At 40.3% G+C, this 18059-nt stretch overlaps 1 protein-coding gene across 35 annotated transcripts in view; it reads right to left on the bottom strand.

Moving 5' to 3' along the window:
- Window positions 1-18059, bottom strand: part of TEAD1 (TEA domain transcription factor 1) — a 167329-nt gene that overhangs the window by 98520 nt on the left and 50750 nt on the right. For all 35 annotated transcript variants that reach the window (XM_083423017.1, XM_083422993.1, XM_083423016.1 and 32 more), the window contains one exon: window positions 1137-1390. In XM_083423017.1, the coding sequence (XP_083279143.1) occupies window positions 1137-1284 (148 nt within the window). In that variant the 5' untranslated portion in view covers window positions 1285-1390. The remainder of the gene's footprint in view (window positions 1-1136; window positions 1391-18059) is intronic.

Raw genomic sequence — 18059 nt, 5'->3', positions numbered from 1 at the left:
TGCATGCTAGTTTGCTCTGCAGATTCCTACTGATCCTTTCTGGGGAAGAGCCTGCGTTTCAAGACAAAACACCCCATTGTGCGAAACATATTTGCAATTGTGGAGGAATAAGTTGCTCTCTAATGCTCACAGAAAGATTCATCAGGTAAGGATTCCGCATCGCTTGGAAAGCCCAGCTGCACAAAAGACAGAAATCGCTAAACACTCAGTGATTAGGGGAGAATAAAGAGCGCAGCAACAACCTGCCATCTGCTTTCCACAATGCGAGAAGCCAGAACGGGGGGGGGGGGGCGGGACTCTGCAGTCAGCAATATTTTCTGAAAGGGAAGGGACTGAAGGAAAGGGAAAAGAAGCTTAAGTCTCCAAAGTCAAGAGATTAGCTGGAGCAACTCGGAAAGAACAAAAAGTAAAAACAACTTATCCCCTAGCTGGGATAAACATCAAATATATGTACGAAATACTGTCAGCACAACTGATAATCTATGGCAGCCCAACTTGGAAGAAAAGACTCTATGGTGCCTTAACTGAAACAATGGTGGAAGTTAGTGAACTTACAATAAACTGTAGACAATAAAAGTGCTTTATCTACCCTTGAGCTCTTACAAATGCATTGCCAAATACAAGTTCAAGTTGGATCACATTTTTTAATGTGATGTATGTATTTTCAATACAAACAAGGACACCACCTTATGAATTAATATTTCATGTTTCTTTTAAACACACAAAACTATCTGAAGGTATTTAAAGCTTTTGATGAAACCTTCAAGATTAATATAAAGAAGCAATTTATCAGTTCTAAAAATCCTGTAATAGACACTTCCATAGAATTCTCAGCTCCATCAGGAAAAAGGAGAAAAAGCAAAACGATTTTGCCACGCTTTTACAACAGATCAAACTACCACAACAGGAGTTTCTTCTCCTTTTTAAAATTATTGGTCAGTGTGGTCATTCTCCCTTCTGTTACGTCCTGATATAAAGCAGCAACGAAATGCCTCTAATTTCATTAGCTCGCTCAATAATGATGGCTAGCACTTGCTTATTTCTTAAGAAAGTGGCCCCTTTAATTTGTACACATGAACAACTTTACATAATATTTATTGAAATGTTTTCAAAATGGCTGGATCTGTATGACTTACCATACATTTTGCCTTCATCAGACAATATGATTTTCCTCCTCCCACAAGGGGGATATATAGCTAGTGCCTCCTGAAAGCTCTGCTCAATATCTGGGCTCCAGACACCTTCTGCATCATTGTCAATTGGTTTATCTGCAGAATCACTCATTCTTTCAATGTCCTCGGCAGGGCTCTCGCTGCCGCTCCAGCTGCTGGGCTCAATGGTGATGGCTGGGTTCTCCAAGCCTTAGCCTGGAAGCTTTAAGAGAATAAATCTAAAAAGGGGGAAACAGAAAAGACAAGAGTCTTAGGTTAATTTTCCTTGACTAGTTTTAGTAACCAGTACAACAGAACCACAAAATGTTATTACAGAATTTAAAGACCGAGAACTAATGGAAAATAAGCCTCAGGTTCTATTTCTCTGTGGAACCAGACTGAAATTGGCCAGTTTACCTTTGTCTGTATCTAACAAATAAATGGGTTAGAATATTTCATGGTGTATCTAATCTCACAGCAAGTGTAATATATTTATTACAAGACTGGAAGTTTGGAACAAATATGTTGGTTCCACTGACTTCATCTGAACAATAACTATAAGGGTTTCTAGAAGCTAAAGACTACATCTAAGTAAACTGTTCTATTTAAAAATGGCCATTATGCTATTTTAATTCACCTCAGGAGTTCTGGCACAGATGGAAAATCAGCACACTTCCCTTACTTGACCTATATGAATGGCACAGTTCGTGCCCGAAGAAGAAAAGGTGGCCAAGAGTTTAAAAATAAATGACACCTAAAGGAAAGGGTAACCAGGCTAGATTTTACACCTGTTTCAGAAAAGTGTTGGATATAGAACAAAGTTTTTTTGGGTTTTTTAAAATCTCACTTCCAGATGTGGAATCAAAGTAATAAGAAATAATCTAATATGACAGCACCTGCTAACTCCATTCCACTCACAGAGAACATCAATGTTTCTCTTATATTTGTAGGAGATGTACTGCTGATATGAAGGTGTGCTCTAGGCAAAAGACTGTGGTATCAGGCTGAGTTTTTCACAGTGGTAAGCCCACTAAGGATGGTGAAGAAAGCATCAGGAATTAATTTGCCTCAACCTGTCAAAGCATAGCTGAATATCATTAAGGACAAAATGTACACTAGTGGACAAAGACTGGGTTAAAAGAAAAACCAACCTCCCAAAAACATTTGCTTCAATTTAAGCTTCCTTTAAAAAAAAATAATTAATCCAGATGTCAGTACTAAGACGTTTCTTCTTTTTTCAAAATAATAATTTACCTATGAGAGAATGAAAGTTCTGGTTGAAGAAACTAATTTCTTTTAGAATCTTTGCATTCTATGAACTCAAGAGACTCATCAGGCATAAGGACCAGTCCTGACAGACCGTAAGCAAAAATCAGATATTGAAATATTTGTTTCCAGGATTGTACTTTCTCAGATGGATATTATACAAAGGAGGCGAGAACTTACTATGTTAGTATGGAACAAGCTGTTAGGGTTCTTTGAGCCACTGCATCTACACAAGTCACAGGGATCACATGTACAAACACCCCTGCACAGATGAACTGTATACTTCTGGGCCACCACATGGAAATCCATTCTCATGAACATTTAACAAATTCCACACAGAAATTCCACTTGTCTGTGAATACTGACTGAATACTGTTTAAAATTGTTTTCAGCTGTTTTTAATTTCTGTATGGGTTTTGTTGTTATTTGTTTGTTTGTTTTTATTGAAGGAATTCTGAGACCTAAGCCTTGTACTGTGCAAGCTTGAGTATGAAGAAACTCTTTGGGAAAGCAGAATTTTTTAATTATATTACTTTTGCTACACATACTGGCAAACTTTCTAGGTTCAAATTTTTTTATGGAAAAAAGGGTATCTAAAATATTTACTTGACCATCCCAATACAAATCCCAAGTGCCATAGCTGTCAAGTGTCCCTTATTTGAAGGGACAGTCCCTTATTCCAGCGCCATGTCCCGCTGCTGTCCCTTATTGATGGATGTCCCTTAAATGTCCCTTAAATGATGCCCCTTAAATTTCAAAGGAAGCAGCTCCTCTCCCTCCCTCCCTGCCGGTCAGGGAGGAGGGAGGCTCCAACTGTGTTGCTTGGCTGTGTTGCTCACCCAATAAGAAGTCTAAGAACGACTGGGGGGTGGAGCTTGCATGCCTTGTGTGTGGCTAGTTAATGCAAGCTGAGGGGTTTTTTGAATGCTGGACGCCATTTTGTTGCACGTGCTGCTGCAAACTTTGCAGTGCAAAGCCAGGCCGGGGAGCCATCTTAAGTTGAGGCTGCATAGGCCTTGTGGTGCATGTGATTCAGATTCTATTCAGTTGAACCTCTGGTTACAAAGTTGGTTGGACAGTGTTCTCGAAGCTACCAGCATGAGTTTGACCAGACTGCAGGAGGACAGGAAGACTGGAGTGCCTGGAACAGGCGAGGCTGCAGATCCCTTATTTTGGCTGCTGGTCCCTTATTTTCAAGGCTGCTGGTCCCTTATTTTCAAATCTGTAAGTTGACAGCTATGCCAAGTGCACACACAGGTATATTGATATACCGAACACTGACGTGTGTACACACACACAGGCATGCATGTGTATGTGCTGCACTCAAGTAAACTTGAGCAAACACCACACTCAAACATACATCTAGCTGGATGGCTTCCACTGGTTATGGACAAGATCTGCTTTGAACTGGTAGCAGATTGCTGAAAGTTTTAAAAACTGATATAAATCTGTCAAATATATCACTGTTCAAAATCAACATTTCCAGGGCAGCTAACATCTCCAGTCTCTGCCTTGTATTGCCTTGGCCTTTTCCGCAGGCACAAGAGATTGCAAGCAGAGACATGCCTACTTTAGAACAGACAGATATACCTGCACCCCTTTCTTTACAGAGAATATGGTGCTCTCACTTCCACCTGCCACCATAGTAACTGTTAACTACAGTGGCTGTTATTTGTTGATAACGATCTGTGATTGAGCAATTCCCAATTTTTTGCAAGGTCTTTGCATTTTTTACAATCCTCCCTTCAACAAGAACAGGAGATGACTTTGCCATATGCATCATCTTTGTTTTGTCTTCAGTACATTTGGGGAAATGAAAATCATTTTAATAATCTGGATTAATTCTTTGAAAATCCAATAAAGTAAGGCAAAGCAGCTTCCAAGAGCCACAATGTTGCTTATATTTCTCAGCTTCTTTAGGTTCTTTTCCTATAGATCACTGTCAAATTTGGGGCATCATTCACGATCAGACTCATTCATGAAGAAAAACAATTTTTTGTTAAAAATAATAATCCTCAAGTACAAATATATTAGAAATTGTATGTGAGTTGGGTCATCAAAAATACATGGTGTGTCTAATTGTAAATATTGCTTATTTAACCTTTTTTTAAAATAAATGCAGAGATGTAAGTCAAGCAATTTACACCTGGTTGCTTTATGTTCTCAGATTTCTCAGTGGAGAAAGCATTTGGTTCAGTTGATATACAGCTTCAATATACACAAATCAACATGTTTTATTGTCTGACCTTATCACTAAATGATGCATTCAATATCCAACACAGAAGCCTATTTCTACAAATGCACTCTCATTAATAACACTCTGCACACATGCAAAACCTGTTTGCAAATAACCACGGCAAACAAGAATGGCCAGCCTTTTAACAAATTCAGAAAATCAGTATGTAATTATCCAACTGAGCCCAATTAGTGATATAAAATTATTTCGCATCTGTATTTGAGAAAGAAAATACAAGAATGCATTATAAAAAGGTAGCACTGAATCTTCTATTTTTTTTATAAAAAAAAACCAATATAGTACATGTGGAGCAATTTATCATTTACATTTCAAGTCTGTGATTTTGTTAAGATTCCTCAGGCAGTTCAACCCACTGACTTTTGAAATATGCAAGGTAGCAACCCTGGTCAGGAAGACCCCAATGGATGGAGCCTACTACAGCAGATGCATTTTTCCTCCCTGTCAACTGGATAAAGAAAGTCAGGTTGCGAGCAAGAGATTCTACAACAACAGAATCACCCTAGTATATGGTTTTACCATGAAAGAAATCTCAATAAATAGCTTGTGGTTGCCTTTTGAGAACTTGCAATTGCAGTAGAGTTGCACTACGTATCTGTTTAAAAAGGGTGCCTAGTAAAAACATTCCAAAAACGTTTTGGAATGTAAAAAACGTTCCAAAAAAAAATCAAAAACAAAAAAACCCTCCACACCATTTACTTCCTTTTTGCAGAGTTAGAAAAGGAGAAGTAAAAAATAATGAATCTAATTAACTGAGAAGATTTCCTCTTTCTGTCTTAATCCCTACTACTTGCTGAAAGAATGATGCCGCTGGAAAAACCACAAATCTAAGCAATGGTGTAGTGTAGTAAAACAGAGCATGAGCAAATTTGTATACCCTTAGTTCAAATTTCACTCGAGTCCCCCAGGTGTAATTTGGGCAGTCTGCCTCTGGATACTGGTGGCTGGAGCACAAGAGTGCTATCAAGTTCATACCGTACTTGTAGACATCTATCTGGCCACTGTGAGAACAGAATGCAGGATTAGACAGACCTTTGATCTGATCCAGCAGAGCTACTCTTGCCTTGTATTCTTAGCATTCCCCAATGCTAAAGTGAAGTCTTGTTCCCACAGTTTAGCTGACCACTTCCAAGTCTGATCCTAGCCAACTCTATTAAATCATGTCCAATACCAACACTGCACTCTCTTTGGCAATTTCTTCTTTAGCAAAGTTAAGGCGTGAAAATAAAGGATCCAACAATAAATTCTACTCGGAAATTTCCTTTTATAGTGTTCTCAACCATCTTCCCATAGACTTTGGCTTGAGTGCATGTCCACCCTGTCCAAAAAAATAAAAAGTCTCCTTTACTACTCATAGGCTCATAGACTGTAGAGTTGGAAGGGACCATGAGGGTCATTCTAGTCTAACCCCTCGCCAGGGGTGCCATCTATCCCTTAGGACTGTGGGTGCCTGCTGACGCAATTCGGATGTGTGACATCACACGCACACGCCTGTTGAGGTGGCCGGCGGCTGCTTCTCCTCCTCCTCCTCTCCATAGCCAGTGAGGCACTGTTTTCTGGGGTAGTTGGAGGCGGAGGCAGAGTCTGTCTGCCTCCATTTCTGAGCTCCTCCCTGAGGAAAAGTGTGCCTCGCTAGCTAGCTGCTTCTCTGTCAGAAGCAGCACAGCTGCCACCTGCTGGCTTTTCTCATTGACTTTGTGGGTGCCCCACAATTATATTATTGTGGGTGCCCAAGCACCCACACCCACACCCCAGAGTTGGCTCCTATGCCCCCTGCAATGCAGGAATCTTCTGCCCAATGTGGGGCTTGAACCCACAACCCCAGAGATTAAGAGCCTCATGCTCTACCGATTGTGCTAACACAATCTGATCTTATTTTTTAAAGCCGTAACTTTTATAATTGCATATGATTTCACACAATTACTTTTTAATTCATCACCTTATTCATTAAAATAATCTGAAACAGCAAGGACCATGATTACCAGAAGTAAATGTGGCTTAATGTCAGGTTATTAATTAAAATAATATGAAATTAAAAAGAGCTCTGATTTCTAGATGTTGCCCTGGCATTTGAACTAGTGCCACTGCAAAGTTTGGTTTCCATATTAGCCTGTACTAGACAACAGTGTTCTTGCTAACCTGTTCCTTACAGACACACTCAGCCTCCCCACCACAGTGCTATCAGAGATACAACCTAAGGCCTCGGGTTTTTTAGTCCTGTTTGCCTAATTCCAGCATATCTGGTTCACTGCCCACTTACTTGCTTTTAAATGGGGGGGGGGGAGCTAGTTCTGCATTTAAGGCATATTTTCTACTTGACTGTAAAAACTTGGGCAAATTGCAAGGCATGACACAAGCAAAAGTACAGCAGAACTCTTCTTCTGGAATAGTTGTGTGCTAAGTTTTGCAAAGAAAACAAGTCTTTCAAAAAGTATCCCATCACATGATCATTTCATGTGCAGCATAATTACCTAGTTCATGAGAAACAGTTTCAGAGCTGTGCTAAATTTTCACATTCATCTACACGGCAAAAAATGGGGCTCTCAATGAGTGTGAAAAGTCCTTTGAAGAAAACTCTCAGTAGACTTGTGCTTTTCCGTGCCTTTTTGTGTAGCTTTGACATACTGCTGCATTACAGCACAATTGTAACCACATCGACTCATAAGTAAATCCAACTGAATTCAATGGAGCCCATTCCCAGGTAAGTGGAGTTGGGATTTCAGCCCAAATTCTATTTTGGGGCTTCTTTCTTTGCTATGTAATACCAGCCAACAGGGATCATGCAATGAATGTGACGATACCTCAATGCCATGTAGACACCTAGATTACATAAGTGAGGACAAAGTCCTCAAATTGCCCAGAGTCTGAAAGGGAAGGAGGGAATACATAGTGACTGTCAAGGCCATCAGGCCAGCATGCCTTTCTGGGCAGGCAAACTCAAGAGTGTTTTTCAAAGGGAGCAAAGGGGGCTAATGAAAAGTGCCCTTCTGTTGTTGCTCAGTGCTAAAACTTGATATACTGGTTTGTTTGTTTTTTAAAAAAAGACAACTACAAAAGCACAGTGAAATGATTGTGTAGTTTTGGAAGGTCCTAGCTCAAATAAGACTTGCAGCTCTTGCATTAACTCTCACCTCCAACATTGCAATTAGAGGTGGCCTACATCTATACTAGGGACACGGGTGGCGCTGTGGGTTAAACCACAGAGCCTAGGGCTTGCCAATCAGAAGGTTGGCAGTTCAAATCCCCGTGACCGGGTGAAAACTTGAAACTTTCAAAAATGTATAAAAATGTGTCAAGTAATTGTTGGAGATGCGGAGACTCAGGAACATTCTATCATATGTGGTGGATATGTAGGAAAATACAGGTATTCTGGGAGAGTATCCATGCAGAACTGCAAAAAATGTTAAAGATCCCTTTCAATAAAAAAACAGAGGCCTACCTCCTGGGAATAACATATTTGGATATTCTACAAAAGAGGAAGGGTATCTTTTTATATGCAATGGCGGCAGCAAGAGTTTTGATCGCAGCAAAATGGAAGAGTAATGAAATTCCCTCTATACAAGATTGGATCCAAAAGCTGACAGAATATGCCGAATTAGATGGTTTATCAGAAAAAATAAAGAATAACAGGAATTTGTTTCAAAATGGGAGGTTTTCAAAGAATATCTGAAAAATATCTGAAAAATAAATATAGTAGTTTAAATTCTGTTGCAGCATTCGAGGAACTTCAGTAATAGTTGCAAGGTAGATATAAGAAATTAGATTTATTAAGAATAAGTTTAATTATGATAAAAGTGTGTATTAGCAATAAGTAATATGAATTTGAAATATGGAATAGACGGGAGGTTGGGTCTTTAGTGTTAAGACCAATAGATGTTTTATTGTTTGCTAAGAAAATTATGTGTCTATGGTTATTCTTGTGTGTAATTTGGTATTTGTGTTTTTTTCTTTTTTCTTGTTGTATCAATAAAAAACTTTATTAAAAAAAAAGAACAGTTTCAGGTTAAGAACGGACCTCCAGAATAAATTAAGTTCTTAACCCAAGGTACCGCTGTAGTTCCTGAGGGCCACAAGAAACATTTTGCATGAAACAAAAGGCTGCTTTTTGAGCAGGAAAGAACATAAGTAGACAGCCAGCGATAACACTCTAGGCAAACAAAGGTACCACTTTCCCAGCACCTGGATAAGGCAAAGCACTTCAGGACAACATCCTAGATTCTGGTAAAATGCAGGAAAGGCAAAGGGCAATGTGAAGAAAGGGCTTCATGTGGCAACCAATAAACCTGAAAGTTCAAGCTGTGATTTAGGTTCCAAATGATGGTGACCGCAAACTGGTTTGGCATGATGTCTGAACTGAACCTGAACCAAGGCACTCCGAGCTACATCTCCCTAGCAAAACAGGCAAACCAGACTGTGCTGGAAGCAGCTGTCTACAAATCCCACTCTACGTTTTGCACATGGGTGGGAAAAGCCTTCCGGCAGCAGGTGCAAAGAGGTGCGAGAGCCCAGCCTTGCACTTGATAGCTATATAAGCCTTCTGGCAGCCTGCCAACCATGTGGGTCAGCCATCCTTTGAACCTGCCAGCTGTATTCAATATTTCAAAAACAGGTTGCTACAACAGCCCTTTGGCTAGTTATTTATTTCCACAACAATGGATAACCAAGGCAGACCTCTAGACACCCTCATTAAAAAGTGCAGTTGGAGAAAAAAAGAACAGGCTCGACCCACATCCTCAAAAATCCTTTATAAGGATGGCAAAGAGGTGAGTTTTTCAACATGCGCAGAAGGTCAAATTTCCCCCTCCCAGAAAACTAGAGAGAAATACCGTCTCACAGGAAACACCTTGCTCACACACAGTCCGCTCCTGGATGTGAGCTTGGGTATCATTGCTGGCAATCGATTTGCCATTTCGTTCTTCTCTCACTCTTTTTCTCTCAACCTTTGTTTCCCTTCTAGGAAGACGCACAGATTGTTAGGCGAAGAGATAAAGTCACTTTCCACCAGCAGGCAGAAAAGTAGGATGTTGGCATCCTGCAGAGGTTAGGGATATCATCTTCATAGCTGGGTCTGTGTATTTATTATCTATGTATTTATAATTTAATCAGCTACTTCCCTCACTTATTTATATTGCCCCTCATGTTTCTTCCCCTCCCCCCGCCTTTACAAGAATGTGCTCCCATATCTACAGAACATCATGGAACCCATTTTCAGACATACTTCCACAGTGATAACAATGACAGGACACTGTAGATTCCGGCAACCCTACATGAAAATGCCCTCAGACTGTTAGCTCCTACCACTTGAATCACAAAATCAAAGAACTGTAGAGTTGGAAGGGACCACGATGATCATCTAGTCTGACCCCCCTGCAGTGCACTCAATCTTTCACTCAACATGGGGCTCGAACCCACAACCCCGAGATTAAGAGTTTCATGCTCTACCAACTAAGCTATCCCTCAGGTTCCATTTGTTGTTGTACTGCTTTAAAAATATTTTAACTGTTTTAGCAGCATGCTTATAACCTGCCTTGAGACATATATCAAAGCTGTTTCATAAATTAATTCAGTTACGAATTATAAACACAGATCTGCACAAACCCCTGCCTTGCAGAGACATCTTAAAAACCCCGCATTGTGGTGATCTTTAATTGCTATCCATTTTAAAACACATCCTACTCTATGACCAACAATGACATTTACCAAAACCAATATCATAGGTTATGTATTCAGCCTACATTTCCCTTGCAGTTATCGCTTGTCAGTGAAGCACCCTCTGTCACCAGTTCAGATTTATGTGGGCAGCCTTGTTTCATCTCCTCATTGCTTATGTAGTTTAGTCCTGTTTTTAAGGTATCAGTTTACTATAAAAATAACTCTGCTGGCATTCACCAGGATTGTGAAACCTTGGAGACTGAGATAGAGGAGACAACACAAAGCATACAAAATATGGTTGCAACAGAAAACAGCCAATAGGTGCCCAAAACAAATTTCTGCTAATAATAATTTTGTTTTTTATTTCCTTTTATTTATGTCATCCTATTCTAAATATTCTGGGTTGCAATGTAATGCATGCCATTCATTCCTATGAGAATCTTGAATTACATCCAACTGAGGCCTGAATTTTATGGAAGCTTCTTCCCCACAGAGCTTCTCCTCATGGCTGTGCCGTGAACGTGAATCCTGCAAGCAACTGCACTGGTGATTCTCATCCTGCCCCTTTGGTTGCTGTATTCAGGCATATACTACAGGCACACGATGTGCGATAGCACTAGAGAAAGTGGCACCTGTTTTTGTGACTGAATGAGAATTATAGAGGAAAAGAGCCTTGAGTGAGTTCACAATGACGGCCATCAATAGTTGCCGAATGATCACTCTGATGGAGGAATATGCACAAGCATTTAAGTGGGCCAGCTTCCAGGCATCCAAGTACCGTATTTTTCGCTCTATAAAATGCACCAGACCACAAGACGCACCTAGTTTTGGGAGGAGGAAAACAAGAAAAAAAATATTCTGAATCTCAGAAGCCAGAACAGCAAGAGGGATTGCTGCGCAGTGAAAGTAGCAATCCCTCTTGCTGTTCTGGCTTCTGGGATAGCTGCGCAGCCTGCATTCGCTCCATAAGACGCACACACATTTCCCCTTACTTTTTAGTAGGGAAAAAGTGAGTCTTATAGAGCAAAAAATACAGTACCTTGGAGTTGCATGTGAAATCATCATCTGTTCTTGGGCAGTAGATATTGCCCAATACACCTGCACTGGCTAGAGCAGTCATAGCTAACCATTTGTGGCTTGAGGGCCACATTGATGATTAGCCACCTCTCCAAGGGCCACATGCCAGCACAAGACCACCTACACCCATGAATGTGTGCAAACATACAGACCACAAGCACCATACGGGGCATGTTCCCATTCTCTTGCTCACTCTCTCATACACAAGCACGCCTCCCCACGGTATCACTGTAGAAGTGAGGAGTAGAACTATCCCTAAAGAGGCAGTGTATCCAGTCCCACATTACATCTCTGCTATGGGGAGTGAGAGGAGAAGTATCTCTTGATCTCCACAGATTATTTTCTGATGATCAAGGGGGAAAGGGAAGCTCCAGTCTCCAGATCTTAAAGGGGTGTGTGATATGGCTCAACATCACTCCTTATCCTTCTCATTAGATCAGTCTGATAGGCAAGATATGACCTGAGTCTACATTATTGTGCTGGACTGAGTGGAGGAGTCACATGAGGAGTGGAAGAGTCACATGAGCTTCCCAGGCACAGGTTCAGAACTTCTACTAGCTCCCTTCAACTGAACTACGAATGCAAAATGGGGAGCTATATGTCACCTGCATACTGGTGATGCCCATGTTTAACCCATGGTTTAGCACTGTGGAGATTTAAATGTAATCCCGCAACAAATGTAAATCAAAGGCATGACACAGAGCAGTATCGTTCTGAGACCTTCACTCAAGAAACTACAAGGACTCTTTAGAAGAACTGCCTATGTATAATGAGAGTGAGTCAAAACAGTCTAGAAATTTCCGGAATGTTCTTTCTTAGCGCTATGGATGCTTCTAAGTAAGAGGAATCTTCTCTCACAGCACACAGAAATGAGTTGTATGACCTTTTTAGAGCCTCTTTTTTTCTTCCTAATGTTTCAGGATCCAGTTGTCAGAAATCTCAAATTATATATTTCTAATATTTTTCATGATTTCCAAGGGAATCTGCTTTATGAGGTTTGTAACATTAAATATGCCTTCTATGTGGCTAGGACAGGGTATGTAATTAGTGCCCCTGCCTCAGAGAATACTGGACAATTTAACAACCCCCCTGTCCAATTATTGGTATGACCCAGTAAGCGGACTCCTATATTGCTATTGCTCTACCTCCCATTATTTTTGTGAGAAACAGATATATTGTAAGCCCATACCATCATATGTCTTGTGGAGAGACCTTTTAAATACTTTTGGTTGTCTTATACATAACTTACATTCAGTCACTTCATTTTTATCCCAAAATGCACATGCGTGTATTGAAAAACCATGATATTCAATGGCCCTCAACTACTACTGCTCAGCTGCTTAAGCAGATGCTAGAATGTTATTTTATGAACACATCTTTTGTTCGCTGTTTAAGACTTCACACTCCCACACACTTTAAAAGTAGGCCTTTTTTAAAAAAAACACGTTCTTGCACATCTGCAGCTACCACTGAAAGTAGCAGACAATGAAAAACCTGGCCTAAGATCAAACTGATATCCAAAATTATTCCCACATTGGAGGCAAACTGCAACCCTTGCTTAAACCCAATTTTACAATACAATGATCAGTTATTTCCATTCAGTACTCTCTTCCTTATTATTTGAGATTGTGCAGTTACTGTGCCAATCCACAGCACTATACTGCACTGGAACTCTTAATGGAAACATGTGTTATATGTACAAGCATACTACTGGGAAAAGGGATTTGATTTTACAAACTCAAGTGTGTGATTTTTAAAAAAATAAAACCTTTTTTTATACCTTGATGATTTGGCATCCACTATGGACCAGTAAATGCTTAATCTCAGCATCCTCCTCCCAGAAAGCTGCCTTTTGATTTTTAAGGAGTTTAGGCTTTTACAGTTGGCTCAGTATGGTTACGATGAGAGTGATTTGTATCACGAAGTTTCCCAGGCCTGCTTTAAAGACTTTGCAAGGCCCCTAAAATTCTGCTGGTCTTTTCTGTCTCTCATGAGATTTCTAACTAAGTATCTTGATACAGCCCCTTTACTATCAACATATTATGAATTTGTCACAATTAATTCTTGTAACTCTCATAGAACTAGTTCTATAATATCCAGTATCCAGTATACTCACTATAATCTTAGGTTTCAATATGAAATAATATGGGCATTTTGGCATTTGAATAGCTCAAATAATCTGGCTTTTGGCCGTTTCCTTTTGGTGTCCACCCTTATGTGGGTGAAGTGCCTTTTTTACGCGGTTGGGGGATTTTTGCAGATTAACACTTTTAATTTGTTTTGTTGTTTATATATTTTGTATTAGACTCCTTATGTGTGAAGTGATTCAAAAATTGAATGAATTACACTGAACTGAATTTTTCATCAGTTCACCCATGAACTCAGGCACACAAACCTAACCTTAGAAACACAAGTTCTACAATCAACTACTATTAATATAAACTGGGCAGGGGAGAGAGAGAAAAGTTAGGAAATGCTATTTCCAGCCATTTTGCCTTCATATCCTGGTCTATGACCCCATTGGGAGTTTCAATTGATTTTCCACACCAGGTGCTTCTTGCATAAAAATGAAACATTTTTAAAAATCCAGCTTATTTCTACTGTATAAATTACCATTTAGAATTGATGATCTGTTCCTTCAATTCCATGGGCTTTGCCGCATCTAGGTATATTATTATTTCAGTGTTTTCTACTGTATCTTTAAGGTGCTAGGAGTACCTTAATTGAAATTGTAGGGTTTTTAAAATGTATTTTAAATTGTCGTAACCCTCTCTGGGACCTTTGGCTGGGTAATAAAATAAGATAAAATATAATAATTCTTCAGATAAAATACAAACACTGTACAAAATAACATTTTATTCGCCTGCTTTTAAAATTAGATATCAGAATAAATGTGACGTTAATAATGACAAGGAATTTTTAAATGATGGCATACTGATCTGGTTCAGCCAAAATATTAAACTATACTTTAATCTAGCATGCATGACCCTTCAAGTTTGTGCATTCCACGCTCCCCTCCTCTGGTGTGGCTTTTGTTTCTGCTATCAATCCATTATGATTTTGCCTCAGGGCCCAAAACTGTATTTAAACTTAGCTATGGTTCAGGGAAACACACCAGAACCATAAACCATGTTTTGAAGTTGGTTGGTTTTCTTAAACCATAGCTAAGACTCTGATGATGATTTATTACCCTCCCTTCACCCTAATATTCCAGGGCAGGTTACAATTTAAAATAAAACATTGAAACAGTTTAAAACAAATCATAAACAAAATAATAGTGTGGGTCCTCTATATCTATATCTATCTATCTACACACAGAGAGCAAACTGAGTTGGTGGACTGCCATTAAAAATTGAGGGAAGCGAAAGTGCATGACCCTATAGCTCATCATGTAGCACTAAACCACATGCTAATACTGTTTCTGACTAAGGTCACTGTGTACCTACAATCTTACATTCAGAGACCAGCCAAGATAAAACAGGCTAAGTGTAGCTACGTTTAACACAGCCTCCATTACGCCTCTGAGTTCTAGCTGATAGGATGCAACGGTGGGTGAGGACTATCGCCTTCACAGCCTGCTTGTGGGAAATGGTGCCTGGTTGGCCACTGTGGGAAACAAGATGGACCCTTTGGTTAGTTCAAGCACAGCTCTTCTTATTTCCTGAGGGATCGCCTCATAGCATTCTTGTAACAAGACCCACAACCACAGGGCAACTGACCGTCTTGCCCTCAGGCAATAGGCTATTTTCATGTGGTTGCGTTGTAGGCATGCCATGAGATAAACCATCAGAAAAGAACCCCACTTGACATGCTTGCACCTAAGAAGCAGGTTGATGTGGGTGACAGGGCTGGTAAAAATGAGGAATAATCAGTAAAGTGAACTAGTTTTACAACATAACCATCCTGGCTCCTGTCTAACAAAGTGAGACAGAGGCTTTTGCTTGGAAATATGATAGAGGTGTTTATTCCAGGAAGTGACAGAATAGGTTCGGCAGCAGACACAGTTAGCCGGAGACAGAATTCAGGGAAATGTCAAAGATGCAGTCTCTCCTTCCTTGGAGGTTTTTAAGCAGAGGTTGGATGGCCATCTGCCATGGATGCTTCAGTTGAGATTCCTGCATTGCAGGGGGTTGGACTGGTTGTCCCTTGGGGTCCCTTCCAACTCTACAATTCTATGGTTCTATGTCCCAACAACCTTTCCTGCCCTTCCCACTAAGCTGCGCTCACTCATGAGACTCTTCTGCCTTGTGGGGAAATTGAGGTGCAGGGGCGGGTGCATCTGCTCCCATCAAGCCTGGTTCTAGGTGACAAGACTGCAACCTTCTGCCCAGGCACCAGAGTAAAACCTTCTCCAGCCTCCACTGAGGCTTCTTGCGCCACAGGAAGGTCAGAGGAGGAAGCCAGCATCCTTGATCCCCCTTCCAAAGCGACTGACATGGAGGGGTTAAGGGGAGATTCCCACCTCCTCCAGCCCAGGTTTTCTTCCCCCATCAGAACCTGCCAACCTAAACCCAATCCCAGCAGCACTGTGGGGCTAGTGACATAAATGATTATTAATGGACTCTTGGGAACATCTGACGTTGTCCTTTTCAAACAATCTTCTCTTTAAAAGAAACAAACTCCTACATCTTCTGCTGATTGAATAGGCATGCAAACATTCACAGGCAAACGCAGATCCAAACTCCATTAGTTGGTTGTGTTTTTTCATGGAGTTTTTGGCTGAAGCAACTTTGGCACAGGATTTGAAACTATTTTTGGAAGCTTTGAAAAACATCCCAGGCCTCTGCTTTTTATTATTTAACACACAATATCTTTCTTTCTATATATCCAGCAAGACAATGCTATCCACTCAAGTCCAACTAACTTTCACGTTACTGCAGGGCAAAAAAGAAATCATGATTGAGTACAGCTGGGGGGGGGGGGAGTCTTCAGAGAGCCTTGGTGCATTCAGAATAATTGAAGCCTTCCAGGTTCAAATCCCCAAGATTCTTATGGAAAGGCAAACCTTTTAAAGCAAGTTCAAACTGCAGATTATTTTCTGCCTCTAAACATTTCCTATAAGGGCTAAGGCAAGTTAATGGGATTCTCTGAGGCTACTGCAAGCCTTCACACTTAAGACCCATTTAATTTCTGGGTCTTCTCTAAGGAGCTCTTAAGAACCGTCATTTAGTGTATACCTAAAAACATCATGTGGGATGTGGCCCCAAGGAACTGCACATGTGACTAGCATCCGATGCCAAGTCATAAAACATTGTCTGGTCTCATGCATGCTTACATGGGAATAGGTCCAACTTGGTTTCAATGAGACTTAGTCCATATGTGAAATCATTATGGACTGGTCACACACACAAAAAGAAAGGCTTTTTATCATCATCATCATCATTGTTATTATTTCACTTTATTATCTGCCCTTCACCATCAGGCCCAGGTTAGACTAAAACAATTTAAAATCCAGTATTAAAAACGGTGTTTTAAGCTGTTTCTTGAGTCCCTGTCAGGGAAAAAGATGGGATATAAATAATGACAGTGGTGAAGCAGCATGTCTCTGAATACTGGCCACTGAGGAACAACAGCAGGAGAGGGCTATTGCTCTCATGTCCTGCTTGTGGACTTCCCAGAAGCATCTGATTGGCTACCAAAGGAAACAGAATGCTGGACCTACAAAGGCCCTAGGGCTGATCCAATTGGGTTCTTGTGTTCCCTACGGCACTATTGTCACAGAAAGAATGCTGCAGAGCTATCTCAGTTCCCAGGCAGCTGGATCAGAATGGGTAACCAAGGAAGGTTCACTTTTTGTGGCAGAGAAACAACTAAGCAGAAGAAGAGAAATATTATGAAGGGGTATTGTGGACCAAGTGACTGCAGAATAATTATTGACAAACTTTCTTTGATCTATCAGGAAATTGGAAAGATCTGCAGCAAATTGGTACCATAACACACTTTCCTTAAGCCTATAAATCTGGATAAGGTAAAAGGAACCAAGTATTGGGGTGGGTGGAAAACGAAGTCTAACACACTGGAGCTGTTCTTTTAAACTTAATTATAGGGTTTCTGAGGAGTTGCAGATTCAAACTTGACTAGTGTTCAAATGCATCCATCAAGTCCCAACTACACACATAAACCCACCAAAATATATATTACCCTGGCTCATAAATCAATACAGAAGTTTGACTTCCTTGAACTTTTCAGGCCAATAGTTAATAATTATAAAAGCATATTGCACTCCTCGCCAATCTGGCATCATCCAGATGTTCTGGACTACAACTCTCATCAGTCATGGCCAATGCAGCTGTATAAGTCTGCATATAGGTGCATTTGGATTTTTAAAAAAATAGTGGCGGAGTTTAATTTTTTTCCTTACACAGAGGAAACCATCTGGTGAATATATTATACCTGTCTAGACTTTTCCAACTTAGGCACTAATTGTATGATAAAATATTAACATACTTAGTAAAGTAACCAGTTTAAGCCCTGGCATTCTTCTGGAAATGTATACTGTCAAGGATGTTAAGGTGCCCCAAACAAGTGTGCATTTATTGTTAGTCAGATCTTGCCAGAGTACAAACCTAGAGACACAGACAGACCCTTCTTGGGTTCCAACTCTTTGTCACGCTCTAGCATTATCAATGATTGGAACAGAAGGTCCTCCTATCCAGATG

Source organism: Podarcis tiliguerta, assembly GCF_965153285.1.
Source record: "Podarcis tiliguerta genome assembly, chromosome: 1".
NCBI lineage: Eukaryota > Metazoa > Chordata > Lepidosauria > Squamata > Lacertidae > Podarcis > Podarcis tiliguerta.
This window is presented reverse-complemented; position numbering and strand designations above follow the sequence as displayed.